The sequence below is a fragment of the Mycteria americana genome, chromosome 2, assembly GCF_035582795.1.
Source record: "Mycteria americana isolate JAX WOST 10 ecotype Jacksonville Zoo and Gardens chromosome 2, USCA_MyAme_1.0, whole genome shotgun sequence".
In the NCBI taxonomy this organism is placed as follows: domain Eukaryota; kingdom Metazoa; phylum Chordata; class Aves; order Ciconiiformes; family Ciconiidae; genus Mycteria; species Mycteria americana.
Window position 1 is genome coordinate 47932953 of NC_134366.1, and position 19329 is coordinate 47952281.

The following is a 19329-nucleotide window of genomic DNA, read 5'->3' on the forward strand; positions in this document are numbered from 1 at the left end:
CTTCTAATGTTTATTCATAAACCAATTTACTGATTTCTTCCATTACTCTTGTTGATTTTCTTACACCTTTCTGTTTTACTAAAATGTCTAGATTAACGTGCTTAGACAAAACAGTGTTCAGAATGTAGACATAGTTGTTCTGCAGGCAGACAGACATGATGCCTGGGTTGTACAGCCTACAATTCTAAAAGCATGTTTTTGCAACACAAATTCATGTCTCATTTTTGTTCATTTTCATTCCTAGTAATTCAGTTCGTGCTAGTTTCTCTCTCTTCAAGTTTTTGCCCTGAGGGTATGAGGTTTCCATCACTTCAAACACAAAGTTGCAATATTCCTAAAAGTCTTTGTAAGATATTGCAGTATATTTGTCCTAACATGTTTTCAATTCCTTATATTTTTCATTTCACCTTAGAATTTCATTACTGTATAATGTTTCCTCCTCCAAATCATGAAGGAAGATATTTAATTTGACCAAATATCCCAATGAACTTTGTTAACCCATCAGGCAGTTTCCTGAAATAACATACTGAAATTTTATATTGAACTTCGTAGTTTAATTTTTTTTTCACAGCCATGTCAAGTATTATAGGACTGTGCAGACTGTCTGTGTAAATGTAGTCGATGGAGTCTGCCCTCCTCAGCATAACCAGGTCTAATTTTCAGGAGATGTTTTCTATCTCCACGTGCAGAGTAATCTGATAGAAATGAAGCCAGTGTGCTTGGAGAACAGTGTTACTTATCTCTTAAGTTCCTGTTTTTCAGGGAAGTACGGGTTACGCAGGATCTCCTGGCCATCCCGGTGAGGAAGGTGGGATTGTAAGTAAACATTATTCCTTCCTGCTAGGATGTTGTTGGTTGGTGCCTGAACCTGAACCTGTCTGCACTTACTCATTCACTCAGCGTTCATCAATGTTAACCTAAAATGTGTTTAAGCAACATGTATCTGAAGGTAAATATACGGGCTTGATTCTGTGTGCATCTGCACCTCACTATAGTTAGTAATAACTTCTAATGCAGAAAAAGAATCGATTAGAAAGAATTGCGCAACAGCATCTTATGTGGCATATTTATGGCTAACTCATATACTCATTTTTCATGACAGACTGTACCAAATTCTGTGCTGGTAGTTCTTATAGAAAAGGCCATCCCTTCCCTTCTTAGCATGAGTGAATATCTTATGACTGGATAACAAATTTGAATTTTGTAGTCTGTTTTGGTAATTTCCAAATCCTTTGCAGTGTGCTGTTCCTGACATAAACTTCAACATAATGTGCATAAGCCAAAGCCCAACCCACTGGGAGTATTTCTTCCTCTTTTGCTGTCTAGAAACAAATAAACAAAAACCCCACAAAGAATAAGACATAATTTCCTTAGCACCATAAGCACAGAACTAGGTTTACAACACTGCACCCATGACATGAATATTACTCCTAACTACAGGTGAGAAGCCTGCAAACCAAGAACCAGCCGAGGATTTCTCTCTGTACATAACTGTAAAATCCACATTGGAGTAGTTCCAGTTGTCTCAGCAGGTTGGTCAGCCTGCATTTGCCTTTGGTGAGGCAGCCTGGGGTCAGAGAAAGGCAGTGGTGGAAAAGAACAACCGGCATCTGGGGTTATCAAGAAAGTGCACTGTGATGGTAGTTTTACAATTTCTTCGGAAATTGCTGGCTGTAACTACTGGAGGAGTTTCCGCAGAATTTATTTTTTTTTTCAGGTGGCCTGATTTGCTGAATGATAGAATGAAATTTCGTATAAGGAATTTCCAGAATGACTTAAAAATATTTATTTTACTCAGGAATAGAACTATTTTCACATCCTTTCACAGATATGAATGACATGATATAAGTAGGAATTAAAATTAAAACCTTGAGGGTTTTTTAAAATGAGAAACATTTTGAGCACATTGAAATGGGGTGCCCCAAATTTTTCACCACAGCATTTTGATTTGAAAGATCCTAAGTCTTGTCTTTTTTGAAGTGGTGAAGGGTTGAAAACATTTTTAAATTTGTTTTTGTGTATGAAATTGAATTTCTGTTTTTGACCTTCTGAGAATCCAGAATAATCTTCTAGAACAGGTAAATTACAGAAGTCTTGTTTCTGAGTTTTCTGGTCCCTTCGTTTTCCTTTTCTTTACTGTGGAAGGATGAGAAGTTGTCATGTCCACACTTTCAGAAACTTTCTCTGTCTCCTGCGTGTGAGCCTACAAGTGACTTTCATGTTGTAAATGTTCCTTGCTAGAGGCTAAACTTTTTTCCAGCCACAAGGTAAGAATTTGAAGCATCCAAAACAGTTGAATGTAGTAAATACACAGCAGAAAGCAGGCTGCTGCTGACAGATTACAGAAGATGCCACAAGGAAAGGAGGTTGAGGAGATAATGCTGGACAGCTTTGGTTTATCATGGTGTAGTACTCAGCTCAGGAATTAGTCTTAATGTTTCACATAGGCAATGCAGCCAGGCCAAAATGGTTAAACTTCTGTTTTTTCATATTGTGGTGTGGTTTTGTGGCACCACTGTCTAACTTCATCTAGAATGTGATCCATGTTGCTTTTTTGCTAGTTTAGAGAGAGAGACCTTTCTTTAAAGAGGAGGAAAGAAAGAAGGGTCTTTGTTCTTCTGATCTTCGGCTCTTCAAGTTTGTCTTCTCTTTTGCATGGTAGTACAGGAGCTCTCGTGTTTACTGTGTGTTTGTTCTCATTGCATTTGTCACTGTTTACCTCTTTAGACGGCAATTTTAAGGGGATCTGCTGGGAGATGCTGCTCTCTTTCCAATTCTTTTTAGAGCTTCCATCCTAACAAACCCGGAATAGAAGTCTTCAGAGATCAGTGACTAGAGGAAAGGCATTCAATATTCAGTTAAAAAACAACTCGCCAAAAGGCCTACCTTCAAGTACAGAGATTTTACATAGCGCAGTCTAAAACATGGCCTGATAGTGAGAGCAGAGAACCAGGGTGCAACTCAAACTAGTAACTGACTGTTCTCTTATGGCCAGTATGAAAATTTCCAGGTGACTTCCATTTGCGTCCTTAGTGCAGTGAATGGTGATATATTCTGTCTTGCTTTAATCTTATATGATGCCTTAGCCAGTAACCATCATTGTATGGATGAGTTTGAATATTCTCTTTTATTTCTTAGGGGGAGAGAGGCCCAGCTGGTTTCAATGGGACTCAAGGAGACAGGGGATGTCCAGGTGCCAGAGGCCATAAGGCAAGTATGTCACTTAGAAGCGTTTCCTAATTTTGTTTCCCACAAACCTGTTTTCTGTACTGAGGACAATCCCTGTACTGTATTCTTGAAGCATGGACAGACAGTAAAACCCAGCTGCAAGAACAGCAGACAATTTTTGCTGTCTCCTTTTGAGAGGTATTTTGTGTAACCGAAGCATGGTCAAATGTCTAAGGAGTTTGCTGACTCGGCAACTTGCCTGTAACTTTTCCACCACCAACTCCAGACTGGTCTTAGGTAAAACTATAAAGCTTTACAGAATGGGAATTAAAATGAAGGCTGTACTGTCTTCCCACAGGAAAAGAGTCAATCCCATATGTGGCCATAGGGGGTTTTATGGTAGGGACTACGAATACTGAGCCCAGCATGCCTCTGCACAGCAACTATTGTGCCCTGCTTCTTAAACTCAATAAAAATATTTTCCCCAATTTTCATCTATGTTTATTTTTAATTTCAGGGGGCCAGAGGCTATAGAGGAAGTCAGGTATGTGTTTTCATGTGTGATCAATTTTCTTTGAGAAGAGTGTTCTGCTTCCTTTCAAGTTCATTTTACCTTGTACGATGAAAATATCAACAAGGAAGGAAAACAGTGTAAAAACTTCAGAGTATTTAATGTGCTTTTGCTATGGTTGTGTAAAAATGGATTTAAGCATGAGCTGTTAGGTATCACGTTATTAAAAACCAGCAGTCTTACTTGTATTGTATTTTTAGCATGGTTGCAGTCATAGTTGATTTAATCTAATTGACAGGAAAGGAATTAATTTACTGGCTATTTTAATAATCTGTCAAGGTGGTAATTCTAGTCAGCTGGATCTCGTATTCTAAGCAGAGAAGAAAGGAGGAAAAAAGATTGTGACTAATATTTATTGCCCATTTGGACAGCGTTTTCACGGAATCATTTCACGGAATCATTATTGACACTTCTTCAATATCCAGACTTCTCTTCAGCTGTTTTTGTCATCCACTGATCTTGCAACTCTGCTTATTAAACATACCTGTTCATCAAAAAGATGTTGTCACCAATTCGTTAATAAAATGTGAAGCCTGGAAGACAATGATCTATAATGGCAATATTAGTTTCCAAGCTAGAGCAATTGAAATGGAATTAAAATTTTATTGAGTGCTTTCATACAAAACCACTCCTAGAAAAGATTTAGGAGCCTCAAAGTCTCAGAAGATACTTGCTTCCAAACCTGAGCAGCTGTACAAGTGAGAAAGTTCGGAGAGTGTTTCTGATACCTCAGCTCTGTTTAAAGTACTGCTCTGTACTGACTTTTAAAATTCTCCCATGTATTTCTCTTCCCTTTTCCATTTTCTGCTCTGTTCCCTGAAGTAATTTGTCCTCCTTTAAATATCTGAAACATCCGATTAAATAAGAGGGAGAGTTCTTGCTGATGATTTTGATTTGTCCAAGTTGAATTGTACAGTAGGACTCATTAGGAGCACAAACTCTACTGAAATCCAATGAATATTTGAATGTCTTCATTATGTTGTGTCATTATATCTACCAATTTTATTTTAACTAAAAATATGAAACTTTGAGGACATAAAAAAATTGCAATTCAACACTGCTAACTTAGTAAAGTTGAGGCAGTTTATTGAAGTCTGCAAGGCATTGTAGTACAGCTATTTGGAAATAAAAAGGCAATGCTGAATATTTAATACTATGAAGTTTGGCTCAGGTTTTCTGAGGTAGGAAGTGAGTGAGGGAAAAATTAAGACTTCAATAAAAGTTACGACTGCTTACTTAGTGCTCAAAATTTTTCTGGAATACTTATTCAAGAAATTCTTGTTTGTGACATATTAATCTTACCAAAATGTACAGCCAGATAATTTTTCTTGTAGTACATACAAAACTGTTATAAATGAATGAAAATTTTCCTCAGGAACTTTAACTATGTGGTTTTGCAAAGCCAGTTTAGCATCAAAACCTACAAAGCAATTGTATCTGTAGTCTCTATCAGAGTCAGACCCCTGTTGGTTTAACTAGCATTTACAACATGCTCTTGTGCCACTTGCAGTGATTTGTTGAATATCCTTTCAGCTTGCAGGGCAGTGGTCTCTGCTAAATTCATTTCTTACTACAAATAAAACCAGTTATTTCCTTCATTTTTATCCTAGTAAAGAAAGACAGACAAAGCATTTCAAAATATCCTTTAAAAATAGAGTGTGTTATTTAGCCAGGTCTGAAACATTGTGGAGCATATGTAAATGAAATAAGGTTCTCACAGTTATAACTTTATTCAGAAGCCTCATTCCTCATGTGAACAACAAGTTAACATCGCAAACTCCCTAAGGTTGGGATACGTGTTTTGTGAAAAAATGGCTTCCATAAATGGTTGCAATGTGGTGATTCGTTTTTGCAGACAAAGGGAAGAGAAGAGCAGTGTGTGTTTGAATGGGAATGTGACTGCTGTTTATGTAGCCAGCATCACATTGCTGAAACAGTAATGAAGTTTCTTTATCTAGTCCTAAAGCCTAAGATCAGTCTTCTGTAATTGTTTTTGTCGTGATTATTCCTTCTAGCTTTTCAATACACCATTCACAGTATAAAATTATTGAAAAAAAAAAAAAACACCCCACAGTACAAACACATGTGATGGTTGACACCAGAATTACAAGATTATCACATGTTAGATCAGATGCTAGTAGTTGTATTTTGGAATATATCTAGATTTTGAAGGTGCCGCAGTTGGGGAAAAAGATTGAAAACTAACAGATGGAAAAGCAGAATTTAAATCCTGATGAAGATCTATAGTTTTAATAATCATTGTTCTTATTAAGTGTTTTTAACTGTGAATTGTTTTAAAAGTTAATAATTCATTTAAGATCTGAATTATTAATTCCTATTTATAATTATTATTCTTAATTATTCTTGCTAGCCATTGAAAACCACTATTCTTACTCAAGTTTCCAAAAGTAGGGTGAACACTTCTTCCTTTGCTCAAAGAGGCAAGTGGACTGATGCTAATAGGGTTTTTTTGCTTATTGCTACAGGGTGAACATGGTGAGAGTGGATTTGATGGCACTGATGGAGAGCAGGTAATCATTGCTTTAAATGTGCAGTGCAATTAAACACACCTACCTCAGGGTTCAAAAGTACAGATTTTTGTGCCTTTGAATGGGCTTTAAACCTGAGCAGAAATTCTGTTGTTTAGTGTTTAGAGTTGCATATCTGATTGAAGTTGGGTTCTGCCAGACAAAATTGGGGTACCACATTTATCAGAAAGAACAACCATTATTTTTTTTCTTCTTTCTTCTCCCTTTGTGAGTCTAGGGAGAACGTGGATTTCCTGGACCTTCTGGAGAGAAAGGCAACACAGGAAAACGGGTGAACTATCCTTCATAGTAATGTTTAGATTTTATGGAAACATCTTTCCAAAGTGTAACGCTATCTGTAATGCCTGCGAGTTGTTTTTAATAGCTGCCTGTTCTCTAATATGATGTGGCTCCTGTTGTAAATTAGTGTAGCTCTGTTGACTTAAACAGATCTGTATTCTCTTATCTGGCCTTCCTCTACCACAGATACTATTTCTACCTGTACCCAAATTGCCTGTGCTCTTTTTATGAATTTAGGGCAGAAAAGGCCCCAGAGGAGAACCAGGTGAACGAGGAGAATCTGGTCTAAGAGGAGATCATGTAAGTGTATTCCTTCCTTTTTGTTAGGTTGCACTGATGTCTGCCTGGATTTTGTGATGGAGCTGCCTGAAATATATGTGATTTGAAGAGTTTTTCACAATCCTAGATGGTGCAGTAGTCTGCAAGAAGTGTGGCGTATTCCAGGAGTCCTGAACTCTTTAGATGCAGATGGACTGATGTGTTTTGATATGTTGCTTGGAAGCAGGTGTTTAAGCCTCAGGTCTTCTGCTTGTTCCTTGCATTTTTGTTCTGTTTGTTTGTTTGTTTGTTTTTACCATGGGCAACATAACTCCTTTTGGAGCTACTTAGTCCTCCCTGGTGGTTCCCACCCTACAGACGAATTTCTGGATCACTTGAAAACCCTGTGCACTGACTTTTGGTTAGCAATTTATAATAATGCAAAGGCAAGTTACTTCTTCATGCTGACATTTTTTTCCTTGCATGCTCCAGAGACCCATATAAATGCAGTCCCTGAGGACTAAAATTTCAGTGCAGACACCACACTTCTTGTATCACAACTTTAAGTCTTCTCACACATATTCCAAAGACCTTTGTTCCAAACAGTCAAATATAGTGTTGACTCCTGTGTTCTAACGCTTGTAAAAAAAAAAAAAAAAAAAAAAAAAAAAAAAAAATCAGGTGTCATGGTAAGTAGCCTCTTTGAGAGATTGGGATTTCACCTGTGTCTAGCATTAAGTGGCTAAATGGAACTCCATTCTAGTGTAACCCCAGCTGAAACTCACTAACTAGTTATGATCTTAACCCAATTAACTATACCCAAACAACCAGAACAGCTTCACATTTTCAGGGTTTAATTTGTTGCCCATTAGTAATATTTCTTTTCATCTCTTTGCAAAAGAAACTTGTGGACTTTGCAGAACTGCCTATATAGTGTTCTCACAAGCATCTTCATTTAAAATAGCCTTTGTATTTCTTGTTGGCTGCAATGACAAATCTCATTAATCCTATTTCCATATCCTGCCTCTGTAATCAGAGTAGTAAAGGTGTGGTCACTGAAAATGCTGAGCTTTCTGCTTAACTTTTCCAGGGAGATCCTGGGACTAGCAATAATGTTCCTGGTCCTAAGGGTGAAAAGGGAAACCCAGCACAGCAGGTAAGCAAGTAGTTCTATATTACGGAGAGAGGATTTGCATAATTGCTAAGTTCTATTGGCTGTCCAGTGACTAAGCAGCTCTTTTCTTCTATTTTGTATTTTGCCTGTAGTGTATGTCTGCAACACAGAAAGCTTTGAGAAGTGCTTAATACTGTAAAAAAAAAAAAAAAGTTAAAAAGGTTAACAAAGACTTTGGAAATATTCTCATAATATAGAGCTAAAGGAAGATACAGATTTAGTATAAATGTATTACTCTACCACAAATTTACATCACCAACCTGAGAGGCTTCTGGTAATGGATTGTAAGGATACTGTTAAAAACCATGCTGGGAAAAATGCATTGGGTATCAACAGGCTGTACTCATTTTACTATGTAACTGCTATTTCCTCAGGGTGGTGGATAAACTCCATTTTGACCTGTATCTGGAATATAAGAGCTCGGATATGTGCTTATATAGTGATGTCTGAATTTTTACGAGGTGTTTGAGCAATACTGCAAGAAAAGAAACAGAAAAGTACAGCCCACTTTACCATTGCACTTTGTTTGGAAAGAATAAGCAAAGATGATACGTAGTTGGCCAGTAGTATATAAGTGATGGTAGATGAAAGCTTAAGAGGGTGAGAACTAGCAACATGTGAGAAAAATCCACTATTTTAGAAGTTTGATCCTATCTGAACAAGTAGGGTTGTGTGCACATGTTCAGACACGTGTGTGTGCATGTATGTCTATGTAGAGTGTGCTGAAAGCAGTAGAAAAACTGTGAGGGTCACTCTTCAGAGAATAATTGTGTTTTGCTGACGTTTTGGAAACAGACCTTATCAAACTTTCTCAGTCCAGCTGAAAGATGGAAGTCAACAAAAATGATTTCACAAAAGCCTTGACCAAGTATCAGCTGTTAGTAACTGATGGATTGGAAATCCAAAGCAAGCATGATCTCTTTGGTTAATAATTTCTGATTGTAAATGATTTGCAGAAAACAAGAATCAGCATTTAGCATGATACAACTGATTGCAATGAAATTACTTAGGAGAAGAAACAAAGAAGGAATGTATAAAGAAGAATGTGTAAGTACAAGAAAAAGAAAGAGTATTTAAAGAGCTTGTTCATTACTTTGTTTTGCAGGGAGACCCAGGACCACATGGACTCCAAGGAGAGCAGGGTGATGCTGGCCCTGATGTAAGAATAGTAATCAATACAGGGTGGAAGTAACTGATACAAGACACAATGGGGCTCCCATTGAGAAAACCAATTTTTCTCTTCTTCCCTTTATCCCCCACTGAGAATTCCTGCAATGAGAGGGAACAAAAATCTTCTAAAATTTTGACAGTGAAACATATTGGCTTCAAATTCAGTAGCTGATGTGTATTGCAATGTGTTGTGTTTTGGGGGTTTTTTTAATCAGGAATTTGCTGTCCCATTAATTTCAGCTCTCATTCATGTGAAGTCACAAGCCTTAAACTCAATGCAACCTTTTCTATGAGCCTTAATTGCTTCATAAATTCACCATAGATAAATCTATCCCTTCTTCCTCCCTGTGACTGCAAGTTCCATATGCCTGTTCAAGCCTATACCTAAACTCACTGTCAGCTGAGCTGCTCTTTTTAGCAATGCCACTGGAGACTGGAACTTATGAAGGCACCTCTTCTCGTCTGTCAGAAGGGTGGAATGATGCTCACTCCTCAGTCAGGCTGCAGAAACATCCTAGAGGCCTCTAGTGATGGGAGTTTGAACAGTACCGTTCGCTGGTGCTGCTGAGCAGTGTGCAGCAGCAAGTGGTGCAGACCTTTGAGCTCAGAGGGGGAGAAGAGAGCTCTTGTTCTCTTTATTTTAGCCAAGGGGCAGCTGCCTGCTGTCGTGGTTTAGCCCCAGCCGGCAACTAAGCCCCACACAGCCGCTTGCTCACTCCCCCCCCAGCAGGATGGGGGAGAGAATCGGAAGGGTAAAAGTGAGAAAACTCGTGGGTTGAGATAAAGACAGTTTAATAGGTAAAGCAAAAGCTGCGCACGCAAGCAGAGCAAAGCAAGGAATTCATTCACTCCTTCCCATGGGCAGGCAGGTGTTCAGCCATCTCCAGGAGAGCAGGGCTCCATCACGCATAACGGTTACCTGGGAAGACAAACGCCATCACTCCGAGCATCCCCCCCTTCCTTCTTCTTCCCCAGCTTTATATACTCAGCATGACATCATATGGTATGGAATAGCCCTTTGGCCAGTTGGGGTCAACTACCTTGGCTGTGCCCCCTCCCAGCTTCTTCTGCACTTGCCAGAGCATGGGAAGCTGAAAAGTCCTTGACTGGTGTAACCATGACTTAGCAACAACTGAAACATCAGTGTGTTATCAACACTGTTTTCAGCACAAATCCAAAACATAGCCCCACACTAGCTACTATAAAGAAAATTAACTCTATCTCAGCTGCAACCAGGACACTGGGAAGATGTTTTCCAGAATTTTGTTGAGATACCTTCCCTCTGCACTCACTAAGGGTCTAAAGCTTTTTTTTTTTTTTTTTTTTTAAAATAAGGCTTACTTGTGTAAGAATTTCTGTCGCAAATCCACTCTTTTCTCATTTTTACCTTAAACCTTTCTTTGGAAATAATCTCTGCTTTCTATAAGCTGTATTTGATTTGATTGTATGTATAATGTATTTTATTGTAAGCTGTTGTTTCACATACTGCTCAGTGCTCTGGATGTAATCTCTCATGCCACTCCTTCCTAGGGTGCAGCAGGTCGAAGAGGGCCTCCGGGTATAAAGGTGAGTGGCTGACACTGCTGCTACCTATATATGTGCAGCTATATGATGTCCAGCCTCAGCGTTTGCTCCTCTTAAGGGAGAAATTCCAGTGTGATCCAAGACACAAGTGTTTAACAAGCAAAAATCTATTTCAAGCCAAGGCAGCCTTTGGTGGATGTACCAGAGGCGGATGTACCAGAGGCCCTTCTGACTTGAAGGATTTAGAATTGGAAAGGAACTTTCACTGGGAAAAAAAAGGACAGTTACTTCTATTATTAAGGCAAAAGTGGGAACGTAAATAGCGAGGAGACCGTTGCTAAAGATGATGGAAATGAGTAGTCAGGCTGCATTCCTGCAGCATAAAGCCAAAAATCTGACAGTTTTTTCCTCCTTTGCTGCACGCACACAGATATATGCATGACGCGCATACGCAGCAGAGACAAAATTAAGGCAAGTTCTAAATGATGCCTTACTAAAACATAAACATAACAGTGTTAACTGCAGCTCTGAAAACTGGCTCAAAGAATATAAGAGAATCAAGATTTTGGAAACAATTTAATTTCCCAAGTAGATATCTAAGAGAATATAGTGTAGTTTGAATGCTTGTACAGAATGTAAGGAATAGGTCAACCCCAGTGCATGCTGACTGATCATTCCAGAAAGATCCTCTGGTGGAAAATTCTCTCCTGTCATTGTTAGGTGGTAGCCCTGGTTTTCCTAGACCTATACCCCATGGAGCCACAATGAAAGGAAACTTTCCTGAGATGTCATTTGTAAAGACATCACTGCCATTCTCTCAAATGAAGTTTTAGATAATGTGCTTGGAAAAGAAAGCTTGTTTGTCCCAGGGTATAAATTACAAAATACAGTTATCAAAGCAAATCTAAAAGCAGCTATATTCAAGAGTGGATTAGTGCAAGTAAAAGTCAAATTCTAGGAACCTGAGAACACTCAGATTTTTCCTTCTTTTTTTTTTTCCTTCTTTTTTTTTTTCCTTCTTTTTTTTTTTCCTTCTTTTTTTTTTTCCTTCTTTTTTTTTTTCCTTCTTTTTTTTTTCCTTCTTTTTTTTTTTCCTTCTTTTTTTTTTCCTTCTTTTTTTTTTCCTTCTTTTTTTTTCCTTCTTTTTTTTTCCTTCTTTTTTTCCTTCTTTTTTTCCTTCTTTTTTTCCTTCTTTTTTTCCTTCTTTTTTTCCTTCTTTTTTTCCTTCTTTTTTTCCTTCTTTTTTTCCTTCTTTTTTTCCTTCTTTTTTTCCTTCTTTTTTTCCTTCTTTTTTTCCTTCTTTTTTTCCTTCTTTTTTTCCTTCTTTTTTTCCTTCTTTTTTTCCTTCTTTTTTTCCTTCTTTTTTTCCTTCTTTTTTTCCTTCTTTTTTTCCTTCTTTTTTTCCTTCTTTTTTTCCTTCTTTTTTTCCTTCTTTTTTTCCTTCTGTAAATAACCTGTTCATTGAAGAGGTGTAAAAAGCAAATGGCAAAGAGAAGTCTTCTGTCTTCCACATCTCCTGGGGAACTAGATGGAACAGTAAGCCCTGCAGTATGACATTGGTGTCCATCCTTGGGTGAGATTTTTGGCTGTTGTGTCCTCCCACTGAGATCTCTTGCATGGCAGAGTGTTGCAAAGCTGCCACAGGGCATAGCTCTACCAGCACAACGTATGAGAACTTCCCTGTGCAGGCTTCCTGGTGTCCCCGGGCCAGGAAGCAGAACTGTGTAGTCCTAATGTTTGCAGGGTCTTCAAGGGCCCTTCTGTGGACCACAGGATCTGGCTCTGTAAGGAATTTTGATATGGCCAGTCCTTCTGGAAGAGGAAGGTTTTGTGCTGGAATGGAATGGAAATGAGTCCCTCTTTCACATGGAGATCGATATTGGTGGTGACGTAGTCAGGGACAAATAATCAAATTACAGGCAGTGAGCCAGAATGTACCCAGCTAATGCCTAAGGACTTGCACTGGGTTTAGCTGTTAATAAAAGGCACTGAACTAACACCCTCGTCAACAAAATTAACTTCCCTTGCAGTCAGCATGAACACACTGCTTTTCACTGTATCCCGAAAAGGATAGTTTTCCAGGACTTCTAGTTCAAATTATCTGTTGCTTTTTGTGATAAAAGGGAGATTAACTTTTTGAAATAGTTAACAAAGCACAGCTAGCCATTCTTAACAGTCAGAAGTAGTCAGCAGGCAGAAGGAACAGAAGGTGTGGTGTAGCCTCAGAGAGGTGTTTGTCACAGACAAGAACAATACTGCAGTCTGTGTTCCGAAAGCAAAGCAAAATAGTGAAGACAGAAAGGAGAATAAACTAAAGGAAGGCATGAGAGAGAGGAAAAGGGGAGGGAAAAAAAGAAAAAAACCCAACTACTCTTCTGGTGAAGATTTAATTTAAGTAGCCATTAAAAGTTACAACAACGAAGTGAAAGTTAATTTAAGTAGCTGAAAACTTTCTGTAGGTTTTGGATTCTGGTAGAGTATACCTAAGAAATTTGTCCATTTTCATTGCAGTCAAAGTGATTTTGGTGGAAATCTATTTCTATTTGATTTTTCTTACAGCTGGCATAAGCCTGGTATCAGTCTAGTAACTGATATTCTGTGTTTCAGTATCGTTGCTCTGGCTACAAATAGGCTTGCTCAAATGCCCTTTTTTTTTTTTTTTTAAATTGTTATTGTTACCTTTCATTTCATTCATATAGCAGAGAATGGCAGTACAGCCTTTTGAATGCAGTTTTCCTCAGGAGATTCTTTCCAGAACCATCTGTTTCTGAGACTCTTCAGACATATGTTTATAATTTCTCCAGTGAAAGGACATCTGCAAGGCCTGGAAAACCTTGGTGCTAATTATCACCATTTTATTCAATCCAGCAGACAGCAAATTTTTCTTATGGATGTCAGCTAAACTGACTCATCCTTAGATGGCAACTTTATGTAGAGAGGAGCTGGAAAAGTTGTGGGGTTTTTTATTTGTTTTTTTTTTCCCCATCATCAAGGAAGATTTGACTTGCCTTGCTGAGTAACCAGAGTGAAAGATGGGGAGTATAAAGACTTCTAATTCTAGGATGAATTGTGAAGGCATGGTTCCCCCTCAGAGTAGTTCTCCGTGGATAAGGGTGAAGGGATCTGCCCTTGTGGCCCTGGCTTTATGACTTCTCATGGTCTCTGCAGGGGACAAGGACAAGGGTAATGCAGGAATGTTGCTGAGACCATGGTGTAAAATGCACTTAGCAAAATGCAAAGCAGATAGAACTGACCTCTTGTGCTGCAGCTCTTATATTCATCACACACCCTAAACAACAACAAAAAGCTACTCAACTCTTTTGCTTTTTAATTGAGTTCTCTTCAACAGGAATTTGAAGCTGCTTGAAAGCTGCTTGGGAGCATTCAAAAATATTCTATCGACTAATACTCTGTGCAGATATGAAATTATCTGTTGATGTACGCATGACAGGTGCTAATTTGTTTGGTTTGGTTGCTTTTTTTGTTGTTTTTGTTCTGGCAGGGTGAGCAAGGAGATCTGGGGGAAGCAGGCTACCCAGGAGACTCTGGTGTTCCAGGCCCCCAGGTAGCTAAAAGAACTTCTGAGTTGTTTTTATGTTAGCTATGGAGAAGATGAGTTGTCAGTCTTGATCTTTTGTTTTTCTTTTGGAATGCTTTGTTTACTTCAACTAATGAATATTATGAGTAAGATTCTTCCACTGGCAAATCTCTGTAACCCTGAGGAATTAAATGTGGCAAGTTTTGGTTTATGTGGGTGCAGCTTCTAGTGAAATCAAAAGAGGAAGGTGAATAGCAGAAATAAGTAATTTAACCAACACATCTCTAGCTTACAGGATATTATCAAGCAGATATCTTCAAAATGAATTAATTAGAAATTGCTAGCAATAAGTACATAAAATCTATTGCATTTTTGAATGTACTGTATTTCCAGGGTGCATTGAAATGATGAAAATGATATACTGATTGACAAAACCAATGAGGAAAGCTTTGTGTTTTAAAAATTCGCTTGGTGGAGTCATTTTGAAGAGAATTATGGTGGTGGACTGCTTACAGTAGCTTCCAGTAGCTTTAAGATGCTCTTAGATGCTCTAAAGGTGCTCTTAACTTTAAGTTTTAAGATATAGGCATCTGGAGAAAGCGTGCCTAGTTGATAGTGGGTTGCTTACAGCTCCCTTGGTATCTTGGGCACCACAGCAGCTCTCTGAATATGGCCCTTAGGCAGAGACCATCTCAGCTGCTTCACACAGGCAAATCCTTACAACCAAACAGCCAGAAGTTTCACCTGTGCGTTAAGGCTTGTGAAACAGGCACTTGGATTCTGGTCATTGCAGCAATCATCTAATCTTCATTGAAAGGCCATCAACATTGAACTGACTTTTTTTTCAATGCCTTTTTTACATCAGGGCCCAAGAGGACTACAAGGGATCAGAGGACCTCCAGGACCACAAGGCATGCCAGGCCCTCTGGTGAGCTTTGAATAATATATTCCTGCTGTACGCATTAGGGCTTTTTGTTCTCAGTGTTAATATTATTCTTATAAGGAGTTTTAAAAAAACTTATAGAAATAGGAAACTGAGGATTTTTCGGTATAGTACTTAAGGAAACTGATTTGCAGCCTCATATGATAAAATAACAGCCTTGAAAATAAGTTTAGGTGGGTGAATAGGAAGTGAACTTCAGTGTTACCAAGCTTTTGCATGATTGCAATGAAAAGCCTCAGCTCTAGATTCCACTCTCAGTTCTGTAGTATCAGGACTAACAGCATGGCTTGCAGCATGTATAAATACAGATGTACAGTGGTGTAGTTGAGGGCAAAGTTAGATAATGGTCAGTGGTTTCATTGAAGTATGGCCTGTGAGATTTAATGCTAGGGTATGATGAGGTTCTAACTATTGAGCACTGCCTGCTGATCTTCTCACTTGTGTGATGCTGTTGAATTTGGGGGTTCTTATTCTGGAATTACACCGGTGTAACTCAGGACTGGAATATCCTACTCTGTCAGCCTTGGGCATCTGCTTCAGTCGTGTAATGATGCTCATGCTTACACACCCATTTGCATGTGTGTATATATTCATATTGTTTGTGCACATATGCATGTATTCACTAGGTATCTATGTAGATAGAAAATGACATTCATGTCATACTTAAAAACATTTTGAGAATTTTAAAGCAGTTGTACAGAAACAGGAAATAACTGGAATGATAGCTTGACCAGTAACTCTTACTGTGGTCCTCAAAAGCCTGTTGATGTGCTAATACTTAGACTGATTCTGTAATAATTTCAAGTGGCAATGAATCCTCGAGTGCAATGAGCCCTTGAATCTTCATTGTGCACCTTTTAACTGATACTTCTGATTACAGGCTAGTCTGGGGACCCCAGGTTCACCTGGCTCTGTTGGGAAGTTAGGTGCAAGAGGAGCAAAGGTAAAGATTTTTAAGGTACCTAATTGCAGCAATCTAACAGCATCTTCATTCAAGAATCTGACTGAAGAAGCACGAACTAACACTTGTTCTTATAGAACATGTGAATAATGTTGGGTTTTATAGATGTTTTAGATTGCATGGAAAGGCAAGTGATGTGTTTGAGGTAATCTTACAGGTGTCAAAGCTACACTAAGAAGTTTTTAGTGTTGCCATGACTGCTGTTCTAATTGCTGTTGTGGTCATGGCTCTCAGTGGGGCCTGGCTTCTCACAAAATGCAGTAGGGACATGGCAGTGCCGACCCTTGAGCTTGTTTTATGATTCCTAGAATCTGTCCAATCCGTTGAAAATATGTACCAGTTAATCATAGAATCATAGAATATGTCAAGTTGGAAAGGACCCATAAGGATCATCAAGTCCAACTCCCTGCTTCTTGAAACTAAACCATAGGACTAAGAGTGTCGGCTAGATGCTTCTTGAACTCTGACAGGCTTGAGGTCATGACCAGTTCCCTGGGGAGCCTCTTCCAGTGACTGACCACCCTCTCGGTGAAGAACCTTTTCCTGATGTCCAATCTGAACTTCCACGTTCAGTGAAGCATAGCTGTTTATTTTAACCTTTTTGTTCTGAAGATTCCTAACCAGTTCAAGGAACCTTGACTGTTATGATGTCTATTATACGGGAATGAATGTGTTGAGAAAAACTGAATCAACATGAAGTTAAACAGAAAGGCTTATACTAATAGGTGGTCCACATTAAGGTTCACTTACTTACAATAAATGTTATCACTTACTTTCCTTTCATTAATGTGCATTGATATGGGAGACTTACTTTACTAAAAAAAAAATAACTCATTTTAGGTCTTGATGCATCTCTGGATCTAAAAGGCATAAATAATACCAGTTAGCTAAGTCTTTCAGTCTCTTTGAAGGGTTATTACATTCATTGTATTATTACATTCAGTGACAGAGAGGTATCAGAAGGTCAAAATGCTACTATGAGAAGAGTCACTGTGTGAAAACATACAGTGAAACAGTGACAAAAATTGGGAAGAAACGTAGGGACTTAATCCATCATACATTCCATTTTCTCAGTCTGGTTTTGTGCTGTTTAATACTGGGGTTCTTGTTAGGAGAAAGTTCATTAAGAAAGTGAAAACCAAAAAAGGAACTGAAGAAAAGAAAACTTGCAAGAGGTTTAAGAGCACAGTGCAGGCAGCCTGCCTGAGAAATATTGTCTGCTATTGACAGATGCTTCAGGCTGGTAGAATTCCAGGCTATGTCCTGCTACCGTTAATATAACTTTTTCCAGAAAACACTCTTTTCACTGGTTATTCTGTATCACAATGGGAGTTTTATTGAATGAAGGCCTTTGGGGTTTAGCTGCATGAATGCTCAGCATATTCTTTCCAGTTCCACCCCAAGGAACCTTCCATGAAACATGATCTATAATGGAATGCTTTTGACCAGCATCAAGTAGTCTATAAAATGTATAAGCACACTTCAGTCTAGCAGGCAAGTTTACATTTCAGAAAGAAGAATTCTCCGGAATGAGCCAAACTAATGCCTTTAATGTTTCAATTATAACAGGGTGAACCTGGTGACCCTGGAGAGAAGGGCCCAGTGGGACCAGCTGGATGGAGAGGCATGCCTGTGAGTCTTTCTGCCCTAATTCAGGGCCTCTGTAGTTTAATACTCATCCATCTGAATCAGTACAGTTCATTCCCTTCTATTTTCTCTGTTTGATGCAATTAAAATTATTTCACATCTGGTTCTCAGTTTCCTTATTGACACCAGATTCCTTGTGGGATAGAGAGAATATCTTTCCCCTCAGGTTCTCTAGGAGAGAGAGAATATGCTAGAGATAGGGCACACAGTGGAGACGAACTGTGGCCTTAATCCTTGTTTTCTCTCTACAGATTTTGCCACCATTTGCTACTGTTTTTAGACTGTGTTGTGATAGCTTGCCCTACTTCATCTGTCTTAACAGCCTGGGCATGTCATTGTAATGGGAGGTCTTTATTCCAAAATGGAATTGGATGTGAATCTAATCCTCTGTTAAAAGCTAACTCATGATATATTCAACCAATGCAGGGCATGGATGGCAGAGATGCCTACGGTCCTGAAGGAAACAAAGGAGCCAAGGTGAGTGCTTAAAGTCAGGATGTCTCACAGTCTCCATTCTGCAGTGTCAAATCAAACATGACCATCCATATTCGATTCAAAAGAAATGTCAGACGTGGCCACAGTGCATTCCTGAGGTTCAGTAAGAGGCTCAGACTTCCCACAACCATCCTTGTGAGAAATTCTGTAATAGGATATTCTTTTGAGAACCACACTTTCCCTTGATGTGTGTATGTGTGTATATGGATGTGGGGAATTGTACTTCTTGGAGTACACAGTGCTTTATCCCCACTTCAGTCTGCTTGACTAGCCACCCTTGTTGGCAAGTATTGGTGGGCCAGCCACCTCGGACTTTTTAAATTTCTCTTCTTTCAGAGGACAGATTCCTTGATTATCAAGGTGAGGGTGATACTTTCCAAACATCCTCACTGTTTTAATGTGAAATAGTCTTCCTTGTGCTCCTATGGTCAGCAATAAGATCTGAGGATTAACCTCTGGATTGCTACATACTTAGAAATTCTTATCATTCACTGCGCAGCCCTGAAAAAAATAGCAGTGAAGTGCCTACTTCTCTAAAAACATACAAGAATCCAGCTAAAATAAAAAGTATACAGAAAGGATGAGGTCAAAATCATGGCACTAGTGGCACCAATGGGTCAGTCCATGAGCAAAACAGTCAGGATGTTGGAAACACCTGCAGTCCTCCTTTCAAGGAGTTTGTGTAGTGTTACAATATTAGTCCTTTCCCATTGCTTGTGAAACAGAAGTGGTCAAATGCATCTCACTGGAGGCCCATCTGTTTCACTCTCCCTTTTTGTGGGAGAAGCAGAGTGCTGCAGAAGCTGCAGAAAATATATGAAAGGCTGCCCAGGAGCCCCTCCAAGTGATGAGCTCCTTTTTCTAAAATGTTTTTTTTAATTAAAATGACTCTTGATGCTTCTTATCATCCAGTCTCTTTTCTTACCTTCTTAGCCCCAACAATTTCCTTTGATGGAAGAGTTTCACAGGTTACACATATGTTATATGCAAGACTAGTTCTTTTAATCTCTTGGAATCTCCCACTTATTCATTTCAGGGAACATCCTCCTTGT

General features: G+C 38.8%; 1 protein-coding gene across 1 annotated transcript in view; it reads left to right on the forward strand.

Annotated features, from left to right (window-relative positions):
• The window catches only part of LOC142406484 (collagen alpha-4(VI) chain-like), a 65586-nt gene that overhangs the window by 31444 nt on the left and 14813 nt on the right, over positions 1 to 19329 (forward strand). Inside the window, 14 exon segments of the mRNA XM_075495431.1 lie at positions 763 to 816; positions 3139 to 3210; positions 3686 to 3712; positions 6226 to 6270; positions 6506 to 6559; positions 6805 to 6867; positions 7916 to 7981; positions 9105 to 9158; positions 10700 to 10735; positions 14196 to 14258; positions 15097 to 15159; positions 16055 to 16117; positions 17705 to 17767; positions 18209 to 18259. Of these exon segments, the coding sequence (XP_075351546.1) occupies positions 763 to 816; positions 3139 to 3210; positions 3686 to 3712; positions 6226 to 6270; positions 6506 to 6559; positions 6805 to 6867; positions 7916 to 7981; positions 9105 to 9158; positions 10700 to 10735; positions 14196 to 14258; positions 15097 to 15159; positions 16055 to 16117; positions 17705 to 17767; positions 18209 to 18259 (774 nt within the window).